We start from the raw sequence: 19,955 nt of genomic DNA on the forward strand, positions 1-19,955 counted from the left end.
TATCACACAGAAACCTCATCACCGGAGTACTAATGGTTCAGCGCTTTAAGCCCCGCCCACTTCTTTTCTCAAGGTGTCTACCAGGGCTCTCAAGTTTTGAAGTTTGGTGGGAGTGAGATTGATTGGTGGAGGTTGGTGGATGCGCGCAGTTCTTCTTCAGTTGTACGGGGGGGGGGGGGGGTGGGTGGTGGGATGTTCGATGCGCGATGTTCTTAATCAGTTGTTCAATGGGGGAGTGCGCAGTTCTTCAGTTGATCACCGACGTGTGTTTCAGAACTTTCGAATCGGACAGTTCTTCGCGCCTGACACTCTGCCTGAAACTCCACCCTCTTTGACTAGGTCTGCCTAACAACAGAGCGATCTATATTCTGATTGGCTCAACGAGAGTACATTATAATATACAGCCGATGGATTGGCAAGCGTGAGAAAAACCATGTGTGATGTGTGAGCGTGTGAACTCGCTCAGGTGTGTGTGTTACACGCTCAAAGCATGAGAATTGAGAACACTGGTGTCTACACACTGAACGTGGTATGCCGCGCCGCTCTGCTCGCCGCTCTGCTGGATGCTGGCGTGGTTGTCGTGGTTGTGTTGTGCTGCTGCTGACGCCATGTTGAACCATGTTGAACTTCGTTTGCGGTGAGCGGTAGCACGGTGGAGGCGTGGTTGTGGGTGTGGTAATGCACTGCTTTCCATAAGGTGCTTCTATTGTTTACCTTCTTCAGATGCTGGTAAAGTATCTATCTATCTATCTATCTATCTATCTATCTATCTATCTATCTATCTATCTATCTATCTATCTATCTATCTATCTATCTATCTATCTATCTATCTATCTATCTTTTCTTCTTATAAAGTCTGATTCTTTCATATACAGTACTGTGTAATTGTGTGGGACAAAGTACTCCCCAATAGTAATCAAAGCCTTCATTTAAAGCCTACAGTAACTCATAAACCTATATAAAAGCCCAGTCCTGCAAAAAAAAAAAATCCATCAATAAATAATTAAACAAATAAGATAAAATAAAAATACTGTGATATACTGTGAAACCGTCAGAATCTTGAAAAATACTGTGATATACATTCTTGGTAATACCGCATCCAGCACTAGCTAGGTGAGAGGTTGTTTATAACCTGAGCTAGCTTTAGCTAACTTACCACACAGAAACCTCATCACCTGAGTACTAATGACGTTCAGCGCTTTAAGCCCCGCCCACATCTTCCCTTCACACGCCGGCACGAGCGCACCGCGCGCTATGCTGCTGACCGCTCCATTCAACCGGTGGGCGCGCGGCGTGCGGAGTGTGTGTAGTGTGTAGAGTATAGTGTGTGTTTGTGAGGCTCAGAGAGCAGAGAGAGAGGAGTGTGTGAGAGAGAAGTGAGAAAGAGAGAGAGGCAGAGGTGCGGCGGGCGGGTCTCTCCTCCACAGAGCTGCAGGAGCGCGGGTCTGACCTCAGGAGGACTTTGATGGGGAGCAGAGCGCTAACATTAGCCTTACTGGTTTTACTGGAAGAACAAAGAATTCCCCTGCAGAATCCCAGCGGAGCTACCGGCCGCTCTCCACTGCTCCCAGCACCTGCTCTCAGTCTGCGAGGAACACCAGCACACACAGGTTTATGGCAAAGTTTCTGGCCGAGCTGCTGGGATGTACTCTACCAGAGAAGGGCTCCAGCCCCATGTTCGAGGTAAGACCCCCTCAGACTGATTCACACACAGTCTTTAGAAAATAAGAAAGAGTTCAATAGTAATCAAAATAATTTATATCAGGGTATAAAATAATGTTTGCAGTTTGCATTGATAGTTAATGAGAGCATATATGTTAAAATACTGAATCTAACTGAAGTTATTTGTTGTTTAAATAGTATATATTTAGTGTGATGAATGATAAACAAACAGAAAATAACACCTAATTTTAGCTACAAGACACTTTAGCCAACTTCCAGGTAGGGTTGAGCATTATGGTCCTAAAATACAGCTCTGAAAAAAAAAACAGAGGAGACCACTAAAAAATTATGAGTTTCTTTGGTTTTACCAAACTGAAAACCTCTGAAATATAATCAAGATAAAGATGGATTATCTAAAAAAAAAGTTATCTAAAAGCAGTGTTTAAGACTGGTGGAGGAAAACATGCCAAACTGCATGAAAACTGTAATTAAAAACCAGGGTTATTCCACCAAATATTGATTTCTAAACTCTTTATGAGTATGAACTTATTTTCTTTGCATTATTTGAGGTCTGAAAGCTTAGCATCTTGTTTTTTATTTTAGCCATTTCTCATTTTCTGCAAACAAATGCTCTAAATGACAATATTTGTATTTGGAATTTGGGAGAAATGTTGTCTGTAGTTTAAAGAATAAAACAACAATGTTCATTTTACTCAAACATTTACCTATAAATAGCAAAATCAGAGAAACAGATTCAGAAACTGAAGTAGTCTCTTAATTTTTTCCAGAGCTGTACAATATAGTACACCAAATAGAATAAAATAGAATTAACTATTAAGTTAAATCACATTGTAAAAAATCTATTTAAAAATCAAGATAAAAAGCTATATATTATTTTTATAATAAGACTATTTTATGCCACTGATATATATATTGATAATATAGTGACCTAATATTGCAGTTTAACCAGATTAGAAAGTGTATGCTTTTTTTGGCCTTTTTTAAATGCCTGTTAGAACTTTAAAGCAAGTTATATATTTTTTTGTTTGCTTTCAGTATCCTCATTCATAGCTAAATAAACAAGCACACAATGAGCAATATCGAGGTCAGTTGAAATGATTGAAGTAATATCCATACGTTGTATGTATAATATTTTAAAAATGTAATTAATTTCAACTTAAATAAGATAGTTAGTTTGCTAGCTTGAATGCATTGGCGTTTGTTTAGCAGAACTTGCCATAAACATCCACTAAACTGTAGTTTTAACCTTCCAGAACTGACATTTAAAGGTTTTAACATGGTTATCTCTGACCAGCACATTTATTCCAGTTCATTTACATCTGCAGCTCATCTCAAAGCCTTGCCAGAGGAGCTTTTTGTAATTAAATGTTGACTGGAAGGAGGCAGCGAGTGAGGGAAGGAGCTCACACTGAGTATTTGGGTCAGTGTGTCAAACACTTCACCTGCTGTATGAAGGCAGATGCTGGGATTTCCCTGCTTTCCTCTGCCTTACCTGCAAAAGAAAGCGTAGCAAATCAGCTGCACACAATTCATGAGCAGTTTTATATTTATATTTATTCATAAGTTAATTGACCAATGTCAGAGAATGTATAGTGATCAACACATTTATATTAAGATAAATATATACGTTTTTGCTGTACTTGTTAGAGCTAGTGTATTGGACAGAACCTGGTGCTGCGATATGTATTATTCGATATATTGTAATGCATAATGATAACGTAAGCAAGTTGATACTATTGCCTTTATATATAATTTTATAGTTTTAATGGACAGCAAATTCAAATGTGATTGCAGCTCAGCAGTGTTGCTGTGATATAGGTATGCTGTATGTTGCTGCAGTTGTGTAGATTGTTGTTAGGTGGTTGTTAAGGTGTTGCTGTTGTCAACTGCTAGGGTGTTGTTGATTGTTGCTAAGATGTAACTTGTTAGTTACTAATGGTTTGGTTACTTTGGTGTTGCAAAGTGGTTGCTCAAGCTTTGATATAATACTTTATCTTTTGGGTGCTAAGATGTTTCTGGATGGTTTCCAAGGTGTTGCCAGGTGGTTGGAATGATAATGGTTTGCTATAATGTTGCAAAACAGTTGCTAAACTAGTAACCTAACAAGGGTTACAGGTTGGTTGCTAAGATGTTTCATATTGCTTAATTCAGTCGCACTAATACGTTTTTCATAGTACTTGACAGTAGTCTAAATTAAATAAAAAATAATGCCTGGGTTCAGGACTTTTATTTTAAAATTTGATGTCCTTTGCGTTCTTCACGTTCTTCCAGTTAGTTCGCTGCACTACATCAATTATATAGGGCAAATCTCCTGTTAAGATGTGTGTATCATGTCTGTGGTTACTCTAATCCTGAGTTATAAAACCTAGAATTCCACCATAACCAGCCAAAGTCCTTTAATTTTCCAGTGCGCCTTTTAATCCAGTGAGCCTTATGTATGAATTTTACCAGTCAGATTGTAAGAAGCAGTAAAGCTGAAGTGCAGTGTTATTTAGGAGTTTCAGTTCAGTTCTCTCTTCAGCACTAGCCGCTAACCGCTATTTCCCATTCAGAGGTGAGTATAATCGGCCTGTAGCTTGCTCCTAACCCCGGCTAGCACTGTTGGAACAGCATTAGCATTACCCGCTAACCGCGCTCACAATTTCGCTGTTCAGAGGGGAGTATCATTGGCATGTAGCCTGCTCCTAACCCCAGTGCTAATCTTAATGCTAATGCTCCAGACTTAGTGCTGCAGAAATTCTATAATCTAAGTTTACTGAAAATAAACAAGTGTTCCACTCATTCAAATAAACAGTTTTCAAGAGATAAATCTGTGTAGATTTATGTCCAGAGCTCGTTTGACTTTGAAAAAAATTTTTTTTTTATTGCAGTTTTGTTTACTTAGCTTAGCTTAGCTTAACTTAATTTAGTTAGATACCCACCACCACCACCCAGCGACGAGACCTGCTGAATTAGTTTCTTATAGTGTCTCTTAAAATGTGCCTTATAATCCATTGTGCCTTGTGTATGAAAATAGACCAGAAAATAGACGTTCATTGATGGTGTACCTTATAATATGGTGCATCTTATAGTGTGAAAAATACGGTTGTTTGTAGCATTTGGTATAATAATGCACAGAAATGTAAATTTTTAATTTTTTTTAGTTGTTAAAGCTGCTGCTCTTGCGCTGATCTCTGCGTTGAGGGGAACTTTTCTTTCTACCATGCTGACCCTCCTCTACTTATAGCATAACCAGAAATCTGATTGGATCGTTTTGTTAAAGGGCAGGACTTCGTATCTGTAAACAGATGCCATGTTTTAGCGGTAGAAGAACTCCTGGTCATATTTTAACCAGTGTCTCCTCATTAATAACGTCTCTGGTTCAGCCCACAAAGTGTTAATTAAACTTTATACTGTGCTTTGGAGAACTACTTCTATAGTCTGGGTAGGTTGAAGTGTCTGATTTGCAGATTTCAACAGGCAGTAAAACACTGTTTAATTTATGTGGAAGAAGCAAAAGTGTTAGGCCTAGATTTATAACTGCATTACATTTCCCCTTAATTATATATAATTTGTAATTCTTTCTTAAATGTTTTTTTATTACTCACATTCTCTGTCTCAGTCTCTGTTAATATTTACGTTTGTTTGCGTGTTGTTCTGACCTCTGCTCACCTCCTGCTTGTTTGTCCGTGTTTAGCTTTGCCCCCGTTTCACTCTGTTCCCTTCAATATCCCTCTGGACAAGATTTTTCATCAAGCAAATCAGTGTGTGAGTGTGGAAGAGCTGCTGCGGCGGCATTAAATCATTTCTGATATGTGTCGCGGATGGTCGTAATCCATCCATAACCGCAGCTACAGTGAGTAAAGAATAATTGCTGCACAGCTTTGCTGAGAGATTAGAGCCCAAGCTGTTATATAAGAGAAAATTCAGGCTGGATCTAGACGAGGCCATCAGATCAGCCTGCTCTGCAGTATCCCACCATGTCTCTGTCTTTCACTGCTGACTGTTTAGTATCTATCACTTTCTCCGCTCTCTAATGCAGACCTTACACCAAACTTTTTTCAAATGGTTTTACTGTCGCAGACAAATTTCCAGTGTCTGAATAAAATCATGAGAGTTGCGGTTGCGTCATCTTGATCATTCAGGATCGTTTATTTTAGTCTTTTTCTTTAAATTTCTTCAAATAAAATCAATCGGGTTTAATATTATCGTAAGTCTTGAGACTTGGCTCATGCAAATGTGACATGAAAAATATCTACAACCAATAGGAGAGCTAAGAGAAGAATAGGACAGTGACTCTACAAGATTCCCAGTGTTTGCAAAAACCTATCATGTGACTAAAAATCTGTGGCTAGTCTTTAGATGTGAGAGGGTGTCAGACTTTAGTCTGTTAAAAGTCTTTTCAGAGTCTTTTTGAAGTTGTCTAAGCAGTAAATAGAAAATTGCTGAGATTTGTGGGTCAAGGCAGAGTCAGTGTGTGGCTGTAGATTTGGATGTGGCCTTGGCTCTGCTCCGGTCCTCATTAGCACCCTGTAGTCTCTTGTTTGGCACCCATCAGGGGGTCTGCTCTGCACCTCACACACACACACACACACACACAGGCACAGACACACACACACACACAGGGTGTGAGAGCGCATATCTACAGTTCATACACACTCAGTTGCAATAGGATCTGGCTTATTGCCAACTACCTGTTCTGGCTGTGCTGTGTCCTCTCAGTAACCTCATTCCTGCCTTACATTTAAACACAGCCACTGTATTCTGCTCTCTCTCTGTCTGCATGTGTTGTTGTATCACATGTCTCATGGTCACATACATTTCGAGTAGATTTCTTTGTTGTAATGGTATTCTCTTGCTCTTGCTGCTGACCAGTGTTGGGCACATTACTTTGAAAAAAGTAATTAGTTATAGTTACTACTAGAATGTCACGATTCTCTAAATCCTTGATTCGATTTTATTTCCGATTTTAGGGTCACTATTCGATTCTCGATATTCTTTTTTCTTTTTTTTTTACAGCAGAGAGGCCTATGCCAGTTTTAGATTAGTCTATGGTCAGTCATTGGTTTGATTCATCAAATGTACAATATCAAAAGGTGGGCTTGATATAAGTGATGCAAAGTGATACAAGTGATCTGTAATACACCACATTAGGCACTAATGGTACAATTTAAATAATTTAATTAAGATATAAATGTAATGCCATCTAGTGGCTTTTTTATTGGTGGCAGCAGTGTGCATTATTAAAACAGCGTGTAAAACATGTGCAACATAACAAAATAAATAATAAACAAATACAGGAACAGTCATGTACAAAAAAGTAGAACAATTAGAGCCTTAATAAACTGAACTCTATCCTACTATAACAGTTATATATGAAAAATAAGACTAAGACTTTTTCGGTCCCGGAGAATGACAAGTTATTTTCTTTAACAAAGATATATTATTAACTTTATCTGAGAGAAAGATGCTCCTTAAGGTACCAAAACTATTAACATATTTGAGGCTAGACAAAACAACTGTTATTTTTATATTTTCAAGTTTTTCTTTAAGAAGATGAGAATGTCCACATTCTCTGGAGAAAGGGCTGCTCTTTGAGGAGTCACAATGTCTGCGGCATCGGCTTCAGTGTGCTGCGCCATTTGCGTAGCGCGCTGCGCCAACATGACATAATTTCGATTGATTTCGATTAAATATCAAAATCGTTACACCCCTAGTTACTAGTTACTTCTTCAAAAATGTAACTGAGTTACTAACCAAATTACTCCACTATAAAAGTAACTAGTTACCAGTAAAAGTAACCTACTGCATTACTTTTGTTTTACTCGCCCCCATAACCCCCAACCCCCGGCCCACACCTTTTCAGAGCGTAATTCATAAGCCAGATGAATAGAGTGCATGACAGCAAAGACAAGTACCTGCATAGAGGTTTTTCCATGACCAATTTTTTTTGTTCTGGGACTGTGCACTTTGACCTGTGAGTTTGAAATAGTGTCTGTGTTTCCATCTGGAAAAAGGCTGTTTTGGCATTGGAGTCCTCCTCACTCGCCGTCTCTCACTGTGCGCTGTATACAACCGCTACTAGGCATGCGCTCTAAACACCCACCTACCTATTTTCTCTCATTGGCTGAAGACGTAATCTTACTATACTTTAGCCAATCATTGTTTAGGCAGTTATCTCATCCTCCCCTCCCTTGTGACTCACACACACACAACGTATACACACACTTGCGCCTTTGTCTGTATGCGCAAAATTAATTGAGCGGGCAAAAGTAACGTGCAGTAACGGGGTTTCGGAAATCACAACGGTGTTTTAGTGACAGTCAGAGTAATTAGTTAGATTACTCCTTACTAAAAAAAGTAATTTCAACGCTGTTATTCCCATCACTGCTGCTGACATGCTGTTTGAGTATTTTAAGTCCTTTTTTTTTTTTTTTTTTTAGGAAAACTAAAAATGTAGACTAAAATTGGTTGTATATAGAGGTGTAAATATGCTCTCACACCACCACCAAAACGGACTTCCCTAGTGTATATTTAAGATCTCGGTAAAACGCAAAATCAACCAGAGATCCCATTTAAACCTACAGTTACTTACACAATATGGCTAACATTAACTACATGTGTAAACAGAGCCGTAAGCTCTTTAGCTGATGAGACAAGTTTGGAAGTTAGGAACAGGAGCTGTACCCACAGGAAGCAGAAATGGAGGACATGGCAAAAATAATTGTTGACTAATCGACTAATCGGAAATTAAATGTTAAAGTGGAGTTAACAACAAAATTAAAGAAAACACAAACATGCCTTGTCTGAATTTATAAATGTAGTAATTTTTAACAGGTATTTTATGTTTTATCATATTTTATTTTGACTTATTCCACTACATTTTATGCCTATTCTTTTACTACTAAGTCAGTCTTAACATAACAGTAAGATCATGGTACACTCTAAAAAATATACTGGATCTACTTAATTTTTTAAATTCACATTTATCTTTTTTTTTTTTTTTTAAGTAATCCTAACTAGAATGTTGTTGAGCCTTTTATATTTAGACTTAAAAAGCTTAACTTTTTAAAGTTGTTTCACTTAATATTAATCCTATTGTTTTCCGTTATATATGCAATTAAATTAAGTTCCACCAACATAATTTATTACACTTTTAAAAAATCTCCATTAGTTTGAGCCTAGGTACAAGAAGAAAATGCTAAAACGTTTGTCTTCTTAATGAGTAGGGGGAAAGGAGAGCTGTGCACAAGTGCTCTTTTTTTTGTAGTTCTTGCGGTTAATTTTTTTTTTTTTTTTTCAAAATTTTGTATTCAAAAAATGCATCCCAAACAAAAAATACATTTAAATTTCTCTGAACTTCCAGTTTTAAAACAGTGTTTTTTATGTTGAATGGACTCTTATTCTTATGTTTTATTTACTAATACCCTGAACCATTTTTTCTAGTGTAGTTTCTTCTAGTTTTAAATTCAAACTGATCTAAACAGGCTATAAAAAGCTATGAAAAAACATGTTATGATTTGAATTCTCTTCACTGGCTGTGGTATTACAGTCTGTGATAATTTTAGCTTTATTTACATTAGATGACTCCACTGGATTATTTCTCTTAAACTGCACATTATCCAGAGGATTACATGTTGCGTAACCGTTTACTATGCAGACAGAGCTGCGTTTATTGTGTGTTTATTTTCTGCTGTAATGCAGCATTAAGCTTGAGTCAGGTGTCAGTCATGCTTGACTAAGAGATTAGCTGGATCTAAACGCCTGGATATTATTATATTCAGTTATGTGGAATTATGTGCTGCGGTTGAGTTGTGTGAAGGTGGGGAAAGTGTTGCATGTTTTAAGGTTTTAAGATTTAGTTGTGTAAGAATAATGTCTCATTTCTAATCAATCAAAAGCTACCGTTTGCTCCCTGTGATACAATTCTAATGATAAAGGGGTGATAGATAAAATAAGAACTACATACTTGGTGTCTGATCTCTGGTATCTTCTCAAGATGTGTATAAAATGTGTGAAAAAGCATTTATGGTAATGCTTTCAGTGAAGAGCTAAAGCAGGGCTGGCTGTTGGAAAAAAAAAGTGAAAAAAGCCGGAACACTTTACATTCAGCCTGATCAGCCCACATTCATGTGTATCAAAGGGAAAAGTGGAAACGAGACAGTGATGAGTTCTGCATTACCACAAGATTACAGCAGTGTAATGCTGTGGTGTGGAAGAGCTTGAAACTTATAGGTACAGTTAGTGCTGGACGATATGGCCAAAATTTATATCACAATATATTCCTTAATTTCGGTCGATACGATATAATTCCGATATCGATATAAATACTTTGAAGGCCTATATAAAAACATGACATCTCTGTCACCCACCCCACCCCACCCAACCCAATCCCACCCATCCCCCTCACCCAACCCACCCCACCCAACCCACCCCACCCAACCAACCCACCCATGAGGGTGTCTTGTCTATACTTATATACAGTCTATGTATATACATATCCTGGAGCTGCAGGCCTGGCGCTGCGGTGATGGCGCACCCAGATGTCCCTGTACTCTGAAGTATGTTTCTGAGAGCTTTTTTGTGCAGTAATTTTTCTGCTTCTGCTCTCTGTTTGAGAAACAGTTTGAGAAAACTTTCTGAAATTGAAACCCAGAAAGCTGATCTAAATCTAAAACTGTATCTAAGCCCATTGGAAAGCTCTGCATGTCTTCCCATCTCTACCAACAACAAAATCCAAACCACTATATGAGGTTTTTTATTTTTTCCAGGCACTCCATGTACCAATCTCTTCCAAGTAGGGTTGCAACGGTATGAGATTTTCACGGTATGATAACCGTCTCAGAAAATACCGCGGTATCACGGTTATCACGGTATCACAGTTTGTTACATATATTATTAAACTGACCCTTAAAGAAATTACAACAAAGTTTTTTTTGTTCAATTAACTATTTATTGTAGAAACCTGGAACAACTATATAGATAATGTCTCCTTAAAAAAAATAAACTGTACACCATTAGGTGAAGGAAACCAGGTTTTTCCACTACTCTTAAGGTCATTAAGGGTGTATATAATTATATATATATATATATACACACACACACACACACACACGTGTCACACATTACATGTCCTCTAAGAAGTAAAGATCCTGTGTTTAAACTATTCAGTACAATTATTTAAGTTTAAATTATTTAATATCTGATAAACTGAGCCTGGGTCAGTGTCTGATCAACAACTCTTGTAAACGTCCGTTTTACTGCCAAGTTGGTATATAACCAGATAGAGGGGATTTATTTCTGAGTCTGGTTTTAACACATGAAAAACAGGCACGTCAGAATTTGAAAATTAACGCATGTAAATGAATGGCGTCTTTCACATCCAGTCCGGCGAGCACCTTTACACGGACACGTGAATCCGTCGTAGCACGCACTTCACGCCTGTACCTGCGTGCCCAAATTTCGGATAACTCAGCGCTTTTGCGGGCGCTTACTGCATGGGTTGTGCACGACTACAAAGAGGTTTTATTTAGGTTCAGATTAAAATTATAAACTAAACACATACTTTGCGCTGCACAGCGGGGTGGTGTTCTTGGAGATGGGAGAACAGGTTTGACGTATGTCCACCTTTAGCTGTGACTTTACGGCCACATTGATTATAAATCGGATAACCATCCTCGGGTGCTTTCTGCGGGTATCTGAAATAGTCCCACACTGCTGATTTTAGTTTAGCCTTTTTTTAGGCGGACGGAGATTTGTTTAGTCTGATGCACGTTCTGCCGTTCTCACCGCTGTGTGCTGAGCAGCTGAAGCGGAGCAGAGTTGCGCATGCGCGGGTGAGTTTCTCCGCTGGCTTGCGTTTTACCGGTAATAAGCAAACACACACAGTATGATAACCGTGCATTTTAATACCATGGTATACCGTGAAACCGGTTACCGCTGCAACCCTACTTCCAAGAACCTTTAGACAGCTTCACTGCACTGTATATCTCTACAGCTGCTCACAATTCTGCTCTTGTGCAGCAGTGTGCCAGTTCTGGGGGAAAACTGTTCATTCTGTGCCCTAATTTTGCTCTGTTTATATATATAGCACCTGGAATTTATGGAATTAAAGCTAACGTTTTATTGGTCATCTTTAAAAAAGCACTTTTTCCACCCTGCAGTGTGAATGTTAACAAGTTGTGTTCAATAAAACCATGCAAACATATAATTTGTGTGTGGTATTAGTTTAAGCAGACTGTGTTTGTCTATTGTTGTGACACATTTAATGACCAATTTGTGCAGAAATCCTAGTAATACTTTTTTCTTGCAACTTTATTACATATTTTAGCTGTAAAAAAACAACAATTGAGCCTTAAAGACTAAAATAATCCTCACTCACTCATTGGGGTGGAGCCTATCTCAGCCGGCATTGGACGGAAGGCAGTATACACCCTGGACAGGCCGGCAATCCATCGCAGGGCAGACAGAGACAGACAGACACACAGACACATTCACTCACACTCACACCTATGGAGTGACTAAAATAATAGCCCTAGAATGAAACGTTTATTTAAAACAAATGAATAATCAGCGTGAATCATTAAAAGTCTGATTATAGTTCTGAAGTACAGCAGAAAGTAGACTACATAGAAGCTTAAGGAGATACATTAGCTAGTTGTCATCCTGCCTGGATGTGTCTTTGCTAGCCTGGCTAATCCACAACATCGCAAATATATAATGTTAGCTAGATCGTTATCGCAGCATTATAAAATAAAGCGAACCGCACAATAACTTCACCTTCATACCTTCACACCTAAACACAAATAGAAAACTTAGTGTGACGTCACCCGTCAATGGCCGATACAGGGAGCATTTTCTTTTGTCAATGAATTTATATATTTAAAAAAAAAAATTACCTCAAAACACAATATACATACAAATCACTTGGCTGTGTCTAAGTATAATAAAGTTAAAAGTGCACCATCACTGCTTTTTGTTCCTTATTTCTATAGCAGTAGATGTGCATGTTCAAGGGCAGGCAGTACACCGACATTTCCTTACCAGCATACGAGATCAGATCCCCCATCTCTACCTGCTTTCTGATTAGCATATTCCTCATGTAGCGCATGCATTTGCATACTGAGAACTAACCTCTAAAGACTAAGTCATCCACTGCTTGAGTGAATTCACTGCTGGAATAATATTGGCTGCAAGTGACCTTTAGGATATTGAGCTGCTTAATACAGCACTGGACAAATAACTAGAGCAAAGCTTCCCGGTTTAGGTTCAACTAAAATCTTACAAGCTATTTTTGAACTTGACTGAGTAACGCGATGCTAATGTGACTCTTTTAGCAAGCTGTTCAAGATGCCACAAACACATTTCACAAGGTTCTTAATGCACTACAGACAGCACCAGCTCATGAATGCTTAATACTGAATCTGACCTCAAACTTTCTGGACTCTCACTACAAATTCTGCCTAATCATTCAGTCATGACAGGCATATGCACATTCAATTCTTTGGAGAATGGATTCTGCTAAGCTTAATTTTAGAAGTGTTTTTACACCTAAAAGTCTAAAAATTACCTTTAAATCACACCTTTAGTCCTTTTGTCAGAGCACCTTATGTATGAATTTTACCAGTCAGGTTGTAAGAAGTAGCAAAGCCTCTTCGCTGAAGTGCAGCTTTATACAGGAGTTTCAGTTCAGTTCTCCAGTACAGAGGCTGTAGCTGTATTAGCATTTGCCGCTAACCATGCTAAGCGCTAACTCTTTTGCCGTTCAGAGGTGAGTATTATTGAACTGTAGCCTGCTGCTAACCACGGCTAGAACTGCTGGAGCAGTATTAGCATTAGCCGCTAATGCTGCTAAGCACTAGCTCTTTCGCTTACTGTATAGAGGTAAGCATATCGGACTGTAGCTTGCAGTGTGCTTACTGTGTTAAAACAAGCTACGTGGGGCAAACCGCTAGCTAAATCACCCTGGCTTTACCGGAACACACAGGGTTCCTCAGCGTAGCGCTGTTACCCTGCGTTCACACTGGAATGCGACGAGTCGCTTGTGTCGCCCAGCGTTTGTCGCTTGTGGGCGTGTCAAGCTCAACGCCGCACAAAAAAGGAATCGCTTGGCCACTTTATTCTCCAGCTACAACTCCCAAACTTGCTGGACTCTTGGGCGTTTCTGTGTGTTCAACAGAATGAACCGGGAAAGAAACTAGAAATTCAGAGAGCAGGAGCTTGAGGACGTCGGACCGCCTTGTTTGTGATTGGTCCAAAGAAAAGCTAGGAGCCAATCGGGTTAGAATGTCGCTTCACCGCGTCATTCATTTGCATAAAGTTGAGAAAAATTCATCTCCGTGTCGCTTGTCGCTTTGTCGCCTCTCGCGTGTCGCGGCAAAAAATCGCGCCCTGCCATAGGAAATGAATGGTCGCCTGTCGCTTTGTCGTTTTCCAGTGTTAACGCAGGGTTAGGCGGCATTTAATTGCACTAGTGGTTAGCTGCTAATGCTAATGCTACTGCACCCAGCTTTAGTGGAAATCTAAGCTTACTGTAAATAAATAAAAGCGCTTTACTCACCCAAATAAACAGTAAAGAAAAGAAATCTGTGTACATTAACATCTAGTGTTTGTTTGACTTTAGAAGATTATTTAGATTTCATTGTTAGGAATGAAAGTTTTATAAACTTATCTTCGCTTTACCCCACCTGCTGAAATAGAAGGGAAACATGGCAACACCCCACTTACTAGTGTCTCATACTGATTTATATGATTTGCTGCACCTTATGTATGAAAATAGACCACACAATAGACTTTTTTTGATTGTGCACCTTATAATCTGGTGCACCTTATAGTGCAAAAATACGGTAGTCCACACCCAGGTTAATGTCGTAGTAAACTTCTGATTTTTAAAACTTCTGTTAGTTTTGGTTTTACACTAATTTACTAAGTGAATTAATGAACTTTAACACATTCTACATGGACTGCACCTCTATATTCCACACTGGCTGTTTTGTGGAATGTTTGGTTAATTTAGCAAGTTGCCTTTCCAAGTGTTGTGCTGAATTATACCACCCTGCCAGAATTTGAATCCTAATTGTGGGTGAGATCATCCCTTGTCTTCCTTTTGTTTCTGTTCATAAATAAAGAGTTAATCTACAGTTACAGTAGATACGACAATCACCAGCGTAAACGATTGACCCCATGCTGCTGTTCGATGCACGTCCATTGCAAGAGGTGTTGGATTTCAGCATAAAATTGTTTTTTTTTTTCTTTTGTTGCTAAGTGGATGATGTTAGCCTGTTTCAGCTTTCTGAAATTGGTCCAAAAGTGAGAACCATATACAAAATGTTTTCACACTGCAAACAAACCAGACCATGGTTCTGTAGGACTGGACCAAGACCGTCTGGGAAATACCCTTGTTTGGTTCAGACCTTTGGACTTGGTGCAAACTAAAATAGGTGCCTAAAACCATAATTTATTTAGTTTGCAATGTAAAAGCACTATATTAGATGGTGTTTATTTTCTGATGAATTATAAACTATAGGGCCCTGTAATTGAACAGATGGAATTGTGGAACTCAGGCGTGGTGGCTTAGTGGTTAGCAGGTTTGCCTCCCAGCTCTGGGGTCTTGGGTTCAAGTCCCTATGTATGTAAGTTTGTGTGTGTGTGTAAATGTATGCATGACTGTGCCCAGATATGGATTGGCATATCCTGTTCTGGGTAAATGCTGTAGTGCCTGGTGCAGTCCTCCAGGTGGACGGTGGATTCCGGTTGAGAGTACGCTATTGGCTGCCAATTCTCACCAGTGTGTGGATGAGTGCTGAGTATGAATGGTTGTGTGTAATAAATGTAAAATAGTAAAGCGTCCTTGGGTCTCTAGAAAGGCGCTATTTAAGTTAACCTTCATAAAATAGGATTTTAGATAAAAAAAAAATCAACAAACTAATAATCTAAATAAGAGGGCCGGGGGGGATAAAGAATAAGAAATAAGAAAAAAAAACAAAGCAGATTTTATAGGGATCTCTACCAGAAATGCGTTATAGGAACACATGGAGACGATTATGTCTGTTAGCAATATAATATAATTGTCATATGATGAGTATGTACTGTGCATGTTGTTGAAGTTGATGCTGCTAGTACTAATGCTATAATATTAGCAGTTTAGAAGCAGCATAATGAATCTGTTCAATCATTCTTTAAGGGAAAGGTCACCTGCCAATTTACCAACACACTAATGTCAGATTCATGTCATCCTTCAAAGCCACTAATGTCAAGTATTGGGAAACGCAGCTCACACTGGTCACACGGCGATATGGAACAAATGTTTATTAATGAAAAACAGTGGGGGCAGTGCAGACACTAAGCATCATCAAAGTGCAAAGCGTTTTGAAGAAAGGCTATGTAACCAATCCATGTACAGTTCTAGTCAAATCTTTGGACACATCCTTTCTCATTTTATGCATTTCTTTATTTTTATTATTTTCTACATTGTAGATTAATATTGAAGACATCAAAACTTGTTAAAACAATGAAGTAACGCATATGCAATTATGAAATAAAGACAACCACTTGGGTTGGGTTTTTAATGTCAGGTTTTTTTGTGAAAGACAAACACTTTTTGTCTACTACCTAAAAAATAAGTGTGTTCCTTTCTAGTTTTTAAGTATTTAATATCAGCCATTTTGTCTATCTCTCTGTCTGTCTCTTTGTCTGTCTCTCTCTGTCTCTCTTTCTATATTTCTGTCCCTCCCTCTTTCTGTCCCTTTGTCCCTCCTTCTGTCTTTCTCTCTCTTTCTGTCTCTCTCTGTCTGTCTCTCTCTCTCTGTCTGTCTCTCTCTCTGTTTCTCTAATTTTCTCTCTGTCTGTCTTTCTGATTCTCTCTCTGTCTCTTACTCTTTCCCTCTGCCTGCTTTTTGACAATATTAATGTGTAACTACTTTATATTAGATTCAATTTAAGAAGAAAAAGTAACTAGTTAAAACCTGGAAAACCCTTTAAAGGCTCTGTGGATAATCTTTTCTGTCATTAGATGTCGCACGAGCGCACCATCATCTCAGACCAAAACAAAAGCTTTAAAGACCTACATTTAGTTGATAATTATTATGACTATATTGGCATGTTATAATTGTACTTAAGCAACTTAAGAACTGTTTTTAGATCAAAATATTTATGGTTACATTCTGTATTAACATGTACTCATACACACACACAGACACACACACACACACACACACACACATTTGGGAAGTGGCAGTTAATCACGCACAGCATACAGCAACCAGAAACGACCTGGAGGACTGCATCAGACATATAAGCTATGTTAACATTACTTAAATCAGATTTTTTGCTCAGATCGGATTTGGTTATCTTGACGATTCACATTAATAAATGTAAGTGATCTGTATCTGTGTGTAATGTGAAATATTAATATAAAAGTAATATGAAAGTGACTCAAATTTGATTTGAAAATATCGGATTTGGCAGGTTCACACAGCCATGAGCAAAAAAAAAAACTGATTTGGGTCACTTCAGCCTGGTAATGTGAACATAGCCATAGTCATCCTGGATTTAAAGTATCCAATACCCGAAACAATAAATATCCTTATGACTCAGACTTGATTCGGAATAACAGGATTAAATCAGGACATCCCTAGATTTCATTGTATCAGACTTTAAATGTCGGGTGTCAATGTAGCCTAATACAGTTCTTTGTCTGACGACGTCTTATGCAGCAGTTACTACATTGCCAAAATGCTCTTTTGCATACAGCAATTAACCCCAATAACTGGCTCACTGGTAAGAATGTTTTAGTGCTGATAATAAAAGAATTGCATACTGGCATGCAATTTAAAGTGACATGAGAACAAATGATTACTTCTGTGGACTTAATTCATTCATATATTCATGCATGTCGTGAAACTCCCTGAAATCATTACTGATGTACAGAGTCATAATAATATAATTTAAATTTTTACACGTATGTATTCTACAGGCTTTGGGTTGTTTAATGCTGTGTTCTGAACCTCAGCTGTCACTGTCACTGTAGTTTTCTGACGATAGACCTTTGAAGGCGCTTATCTCTTTTTGTCTCTTTGAAAGCTGTTAATTGACCTTCAGTGTCTTTTATCTGAAGCAATTTCCATGTTAATGACAGATATTTGACCTGAGGGTAATGGATCACTCTGTCTTAGAAGCTGTAGCTTTATTATGAGATTAATTCTGGATGTCTGCTGTCACTGAAGAAACTATGAAAAATAAGTGAGGAAATATTTAGATATATAATACAACCCCAGATCAGAAACAGTATGGAAAATTGTAATTAGAAAACGGTATAGAGAATTTCTTACATTGACTTTTATTTAGTTGTAGGCATTATGATCCCAAGATATTTCATGTTTTCTTTGCTAAACTGCTATTGGCTTTCATTTGTTAATATACATATATACTATAGGACCCTCTGGTGCAGCCTAAGCTTTTGTCCTTAATGGCATTTTTTTCCCCTTATATTACTTTTACTTTTATACTGTAAGTAGTTTTGAAAGCAGTATTTTTACACTTTTAAAAAGTAAAAAGCTTGAGTTGTCAATTTCTAGTGTTTTTAAACCCTAGTATTTATATTTCTACCTGAGTAATGAATGGGAAAAGCACAGTCCACAGCCATGTCTGTGGTGTACAGCGTGTGGTTTTGCATTGCTTACAAAACTTAAAGTTTATTGTTGCTCAAATATACAGTGGCAGGCCTTGGTTGTTGATCTTGTTGCTGATAACAGTCTGAATGGTTCTTTATATCTTTGGTCTGGAGCACGGATTGCCCACTCTTACTGATTCTCACTGATTTCATCTAAGCACACTGTGTGATGCTCCATCCCAGATGCCTATATAACTCTGTACTGTAGTGCTTGAGACATTTGAAATATTCTTTGTCCATGTGATTATATCAGCTATTCTGTGGTGGTTCTTGATGCGATGCCATTTGAGGGATCGGAGATCACCAGCATTTAGCTTAGGCTTGTGCTCTTTACCTTTACACCCTGAAATTCCTCTCTTTTCCTTGAATATTTTAATGAACTTATGTGCTGTTTTTAAACATTAAATATATTTTCTTGTACATTTTTTTGACACACATTGGTGTGTTTGCCTATAGCCCGATCCGGATGGGATTAGTTTCTCAGGGGGATGTCTGTGAAAAATGTTTCACTCTTCTACTTAGTGATAAAACTTTTGCATCGGGACTGCAATTGAAAAAGCAGGAGGCCCACCAGTTTTGGACTTTCTCGGTCACATGACCTCGCGTTCAGTAGCTCCTCCATTTCCAATTGCTGTTGTGTTTTTGTGGATTTCCGTGCAAATGCGCACTTAAATTGTAATTACGGTGCGTGGCAGTGGACAAATAGCTATTTTATTAAACGCAAGTTAAAAAAACTCAGAGATGTGCATCCGGACGGGACTAAAATTACCAGATGACCATGGAGTTTAGCAAAAAACAGTAGATAATTTAGACTGTAATTTTCTCAGAGGAAGTCTGAGAAAAACACACACATGTTCGTTATGGACGAGAATACAATTACCCCAGGACCCCCTGAGAAACTAATCCCGTCCGGATAGACCTTATGACTTAAGAACCTTTTTATTTTCTTTGATCAGTGATGGTGAGTGTTTTTTAGTATGCAGATATGGCTTATTTGTATTCCGCTCCAATTTTACCCACATCCTTGTATCCCTCATGAAGGTGCTTAAGGGATTTATCCTTAAATAAATGCTTTACCCATAAGGCTAACTTAATTAGCAGTGGAAACCAGCTAATATGATTATGCTAACTGGGCCCTACTGACTCAGATTCTTAATTAGGAGTGCCTGCATGTTTGGGTGAAATACACCTTTAAGGTATTTGCACAGCAAAAGCTCTGGTTTATTTCCACAGCCTAATCTCGACAAACAGCGCTTCCCTCTGAGACCTCTTCCTCCTCCTCCTCCTCTGCCTGTGCCATGTGTCAATCTTCTTTGTGTCTCGTTAGTCGCGAACAAAAGCTCGAGCCCGAGCCGCCCGTGTTTGGAATAGTCAGTCTCCAGCTCTCAGAAGAGGGACATGTCATTCACTCATAACAAGCTAATCAGAGAGGATCTCAGCACTGAGGAAATTCATGCTATAAAAAAGAGGTTTGCAAAAGAGATTTTATTGAACATTGGATGTTCCTCCTATGGATTCTCTCCCTGTCTCTTATTGGCTCCCTCATTGTATCACTTAGTGTGAAGCTGCTTCAGCATATGGAATTTGTGCTTTTGACAATATGAGGCTAATTAACATCCAAGCC

At 38.4% G+C, this 19,955-nt stretch overlaps 1 protein-coding gene across 1 annotated transcript in view; it reads left to right on the plus strand.

The window, feature by feature from the left end:
• The first annotated feature begins 1,430 nt into the window (after positions 1-1,430).
• Positions 1,431-19,955, plus strand: part of rasgef1ba (RasGEF domain family, member 1Ba) — a 153,205-nt gene continuing 134,680 nt past the window's right edge. Inside the window, exon 1 of the mRNA XM_007250476.4 lies at positions 1,431-1,683. Within this exon, the coding sequence (XP_007250538.3) occupies positions 1,615-1,683 (69 nt within the window). The 5' untranslated portion in view covers positions 1,431-1,614. The remainder of the gene's footprint in view (positions 1,684-19,955) is intronic.

Source organism: Astyanax mexicanus, chromosome 22 (genome assembly GCF_023375975.1).
Source record: "Astyanax mexicanus isolate ESR-SI-001 chromosome 22, AstMex3_surface, whole genome shotgun sequence".
Taxonomy (NCBI): Eukaryota; Metazoa; Chordata; class Actinopteri; order Characiformes; family Acestrorhamphidae; genus Astyanax; species Astyanax mexicanus.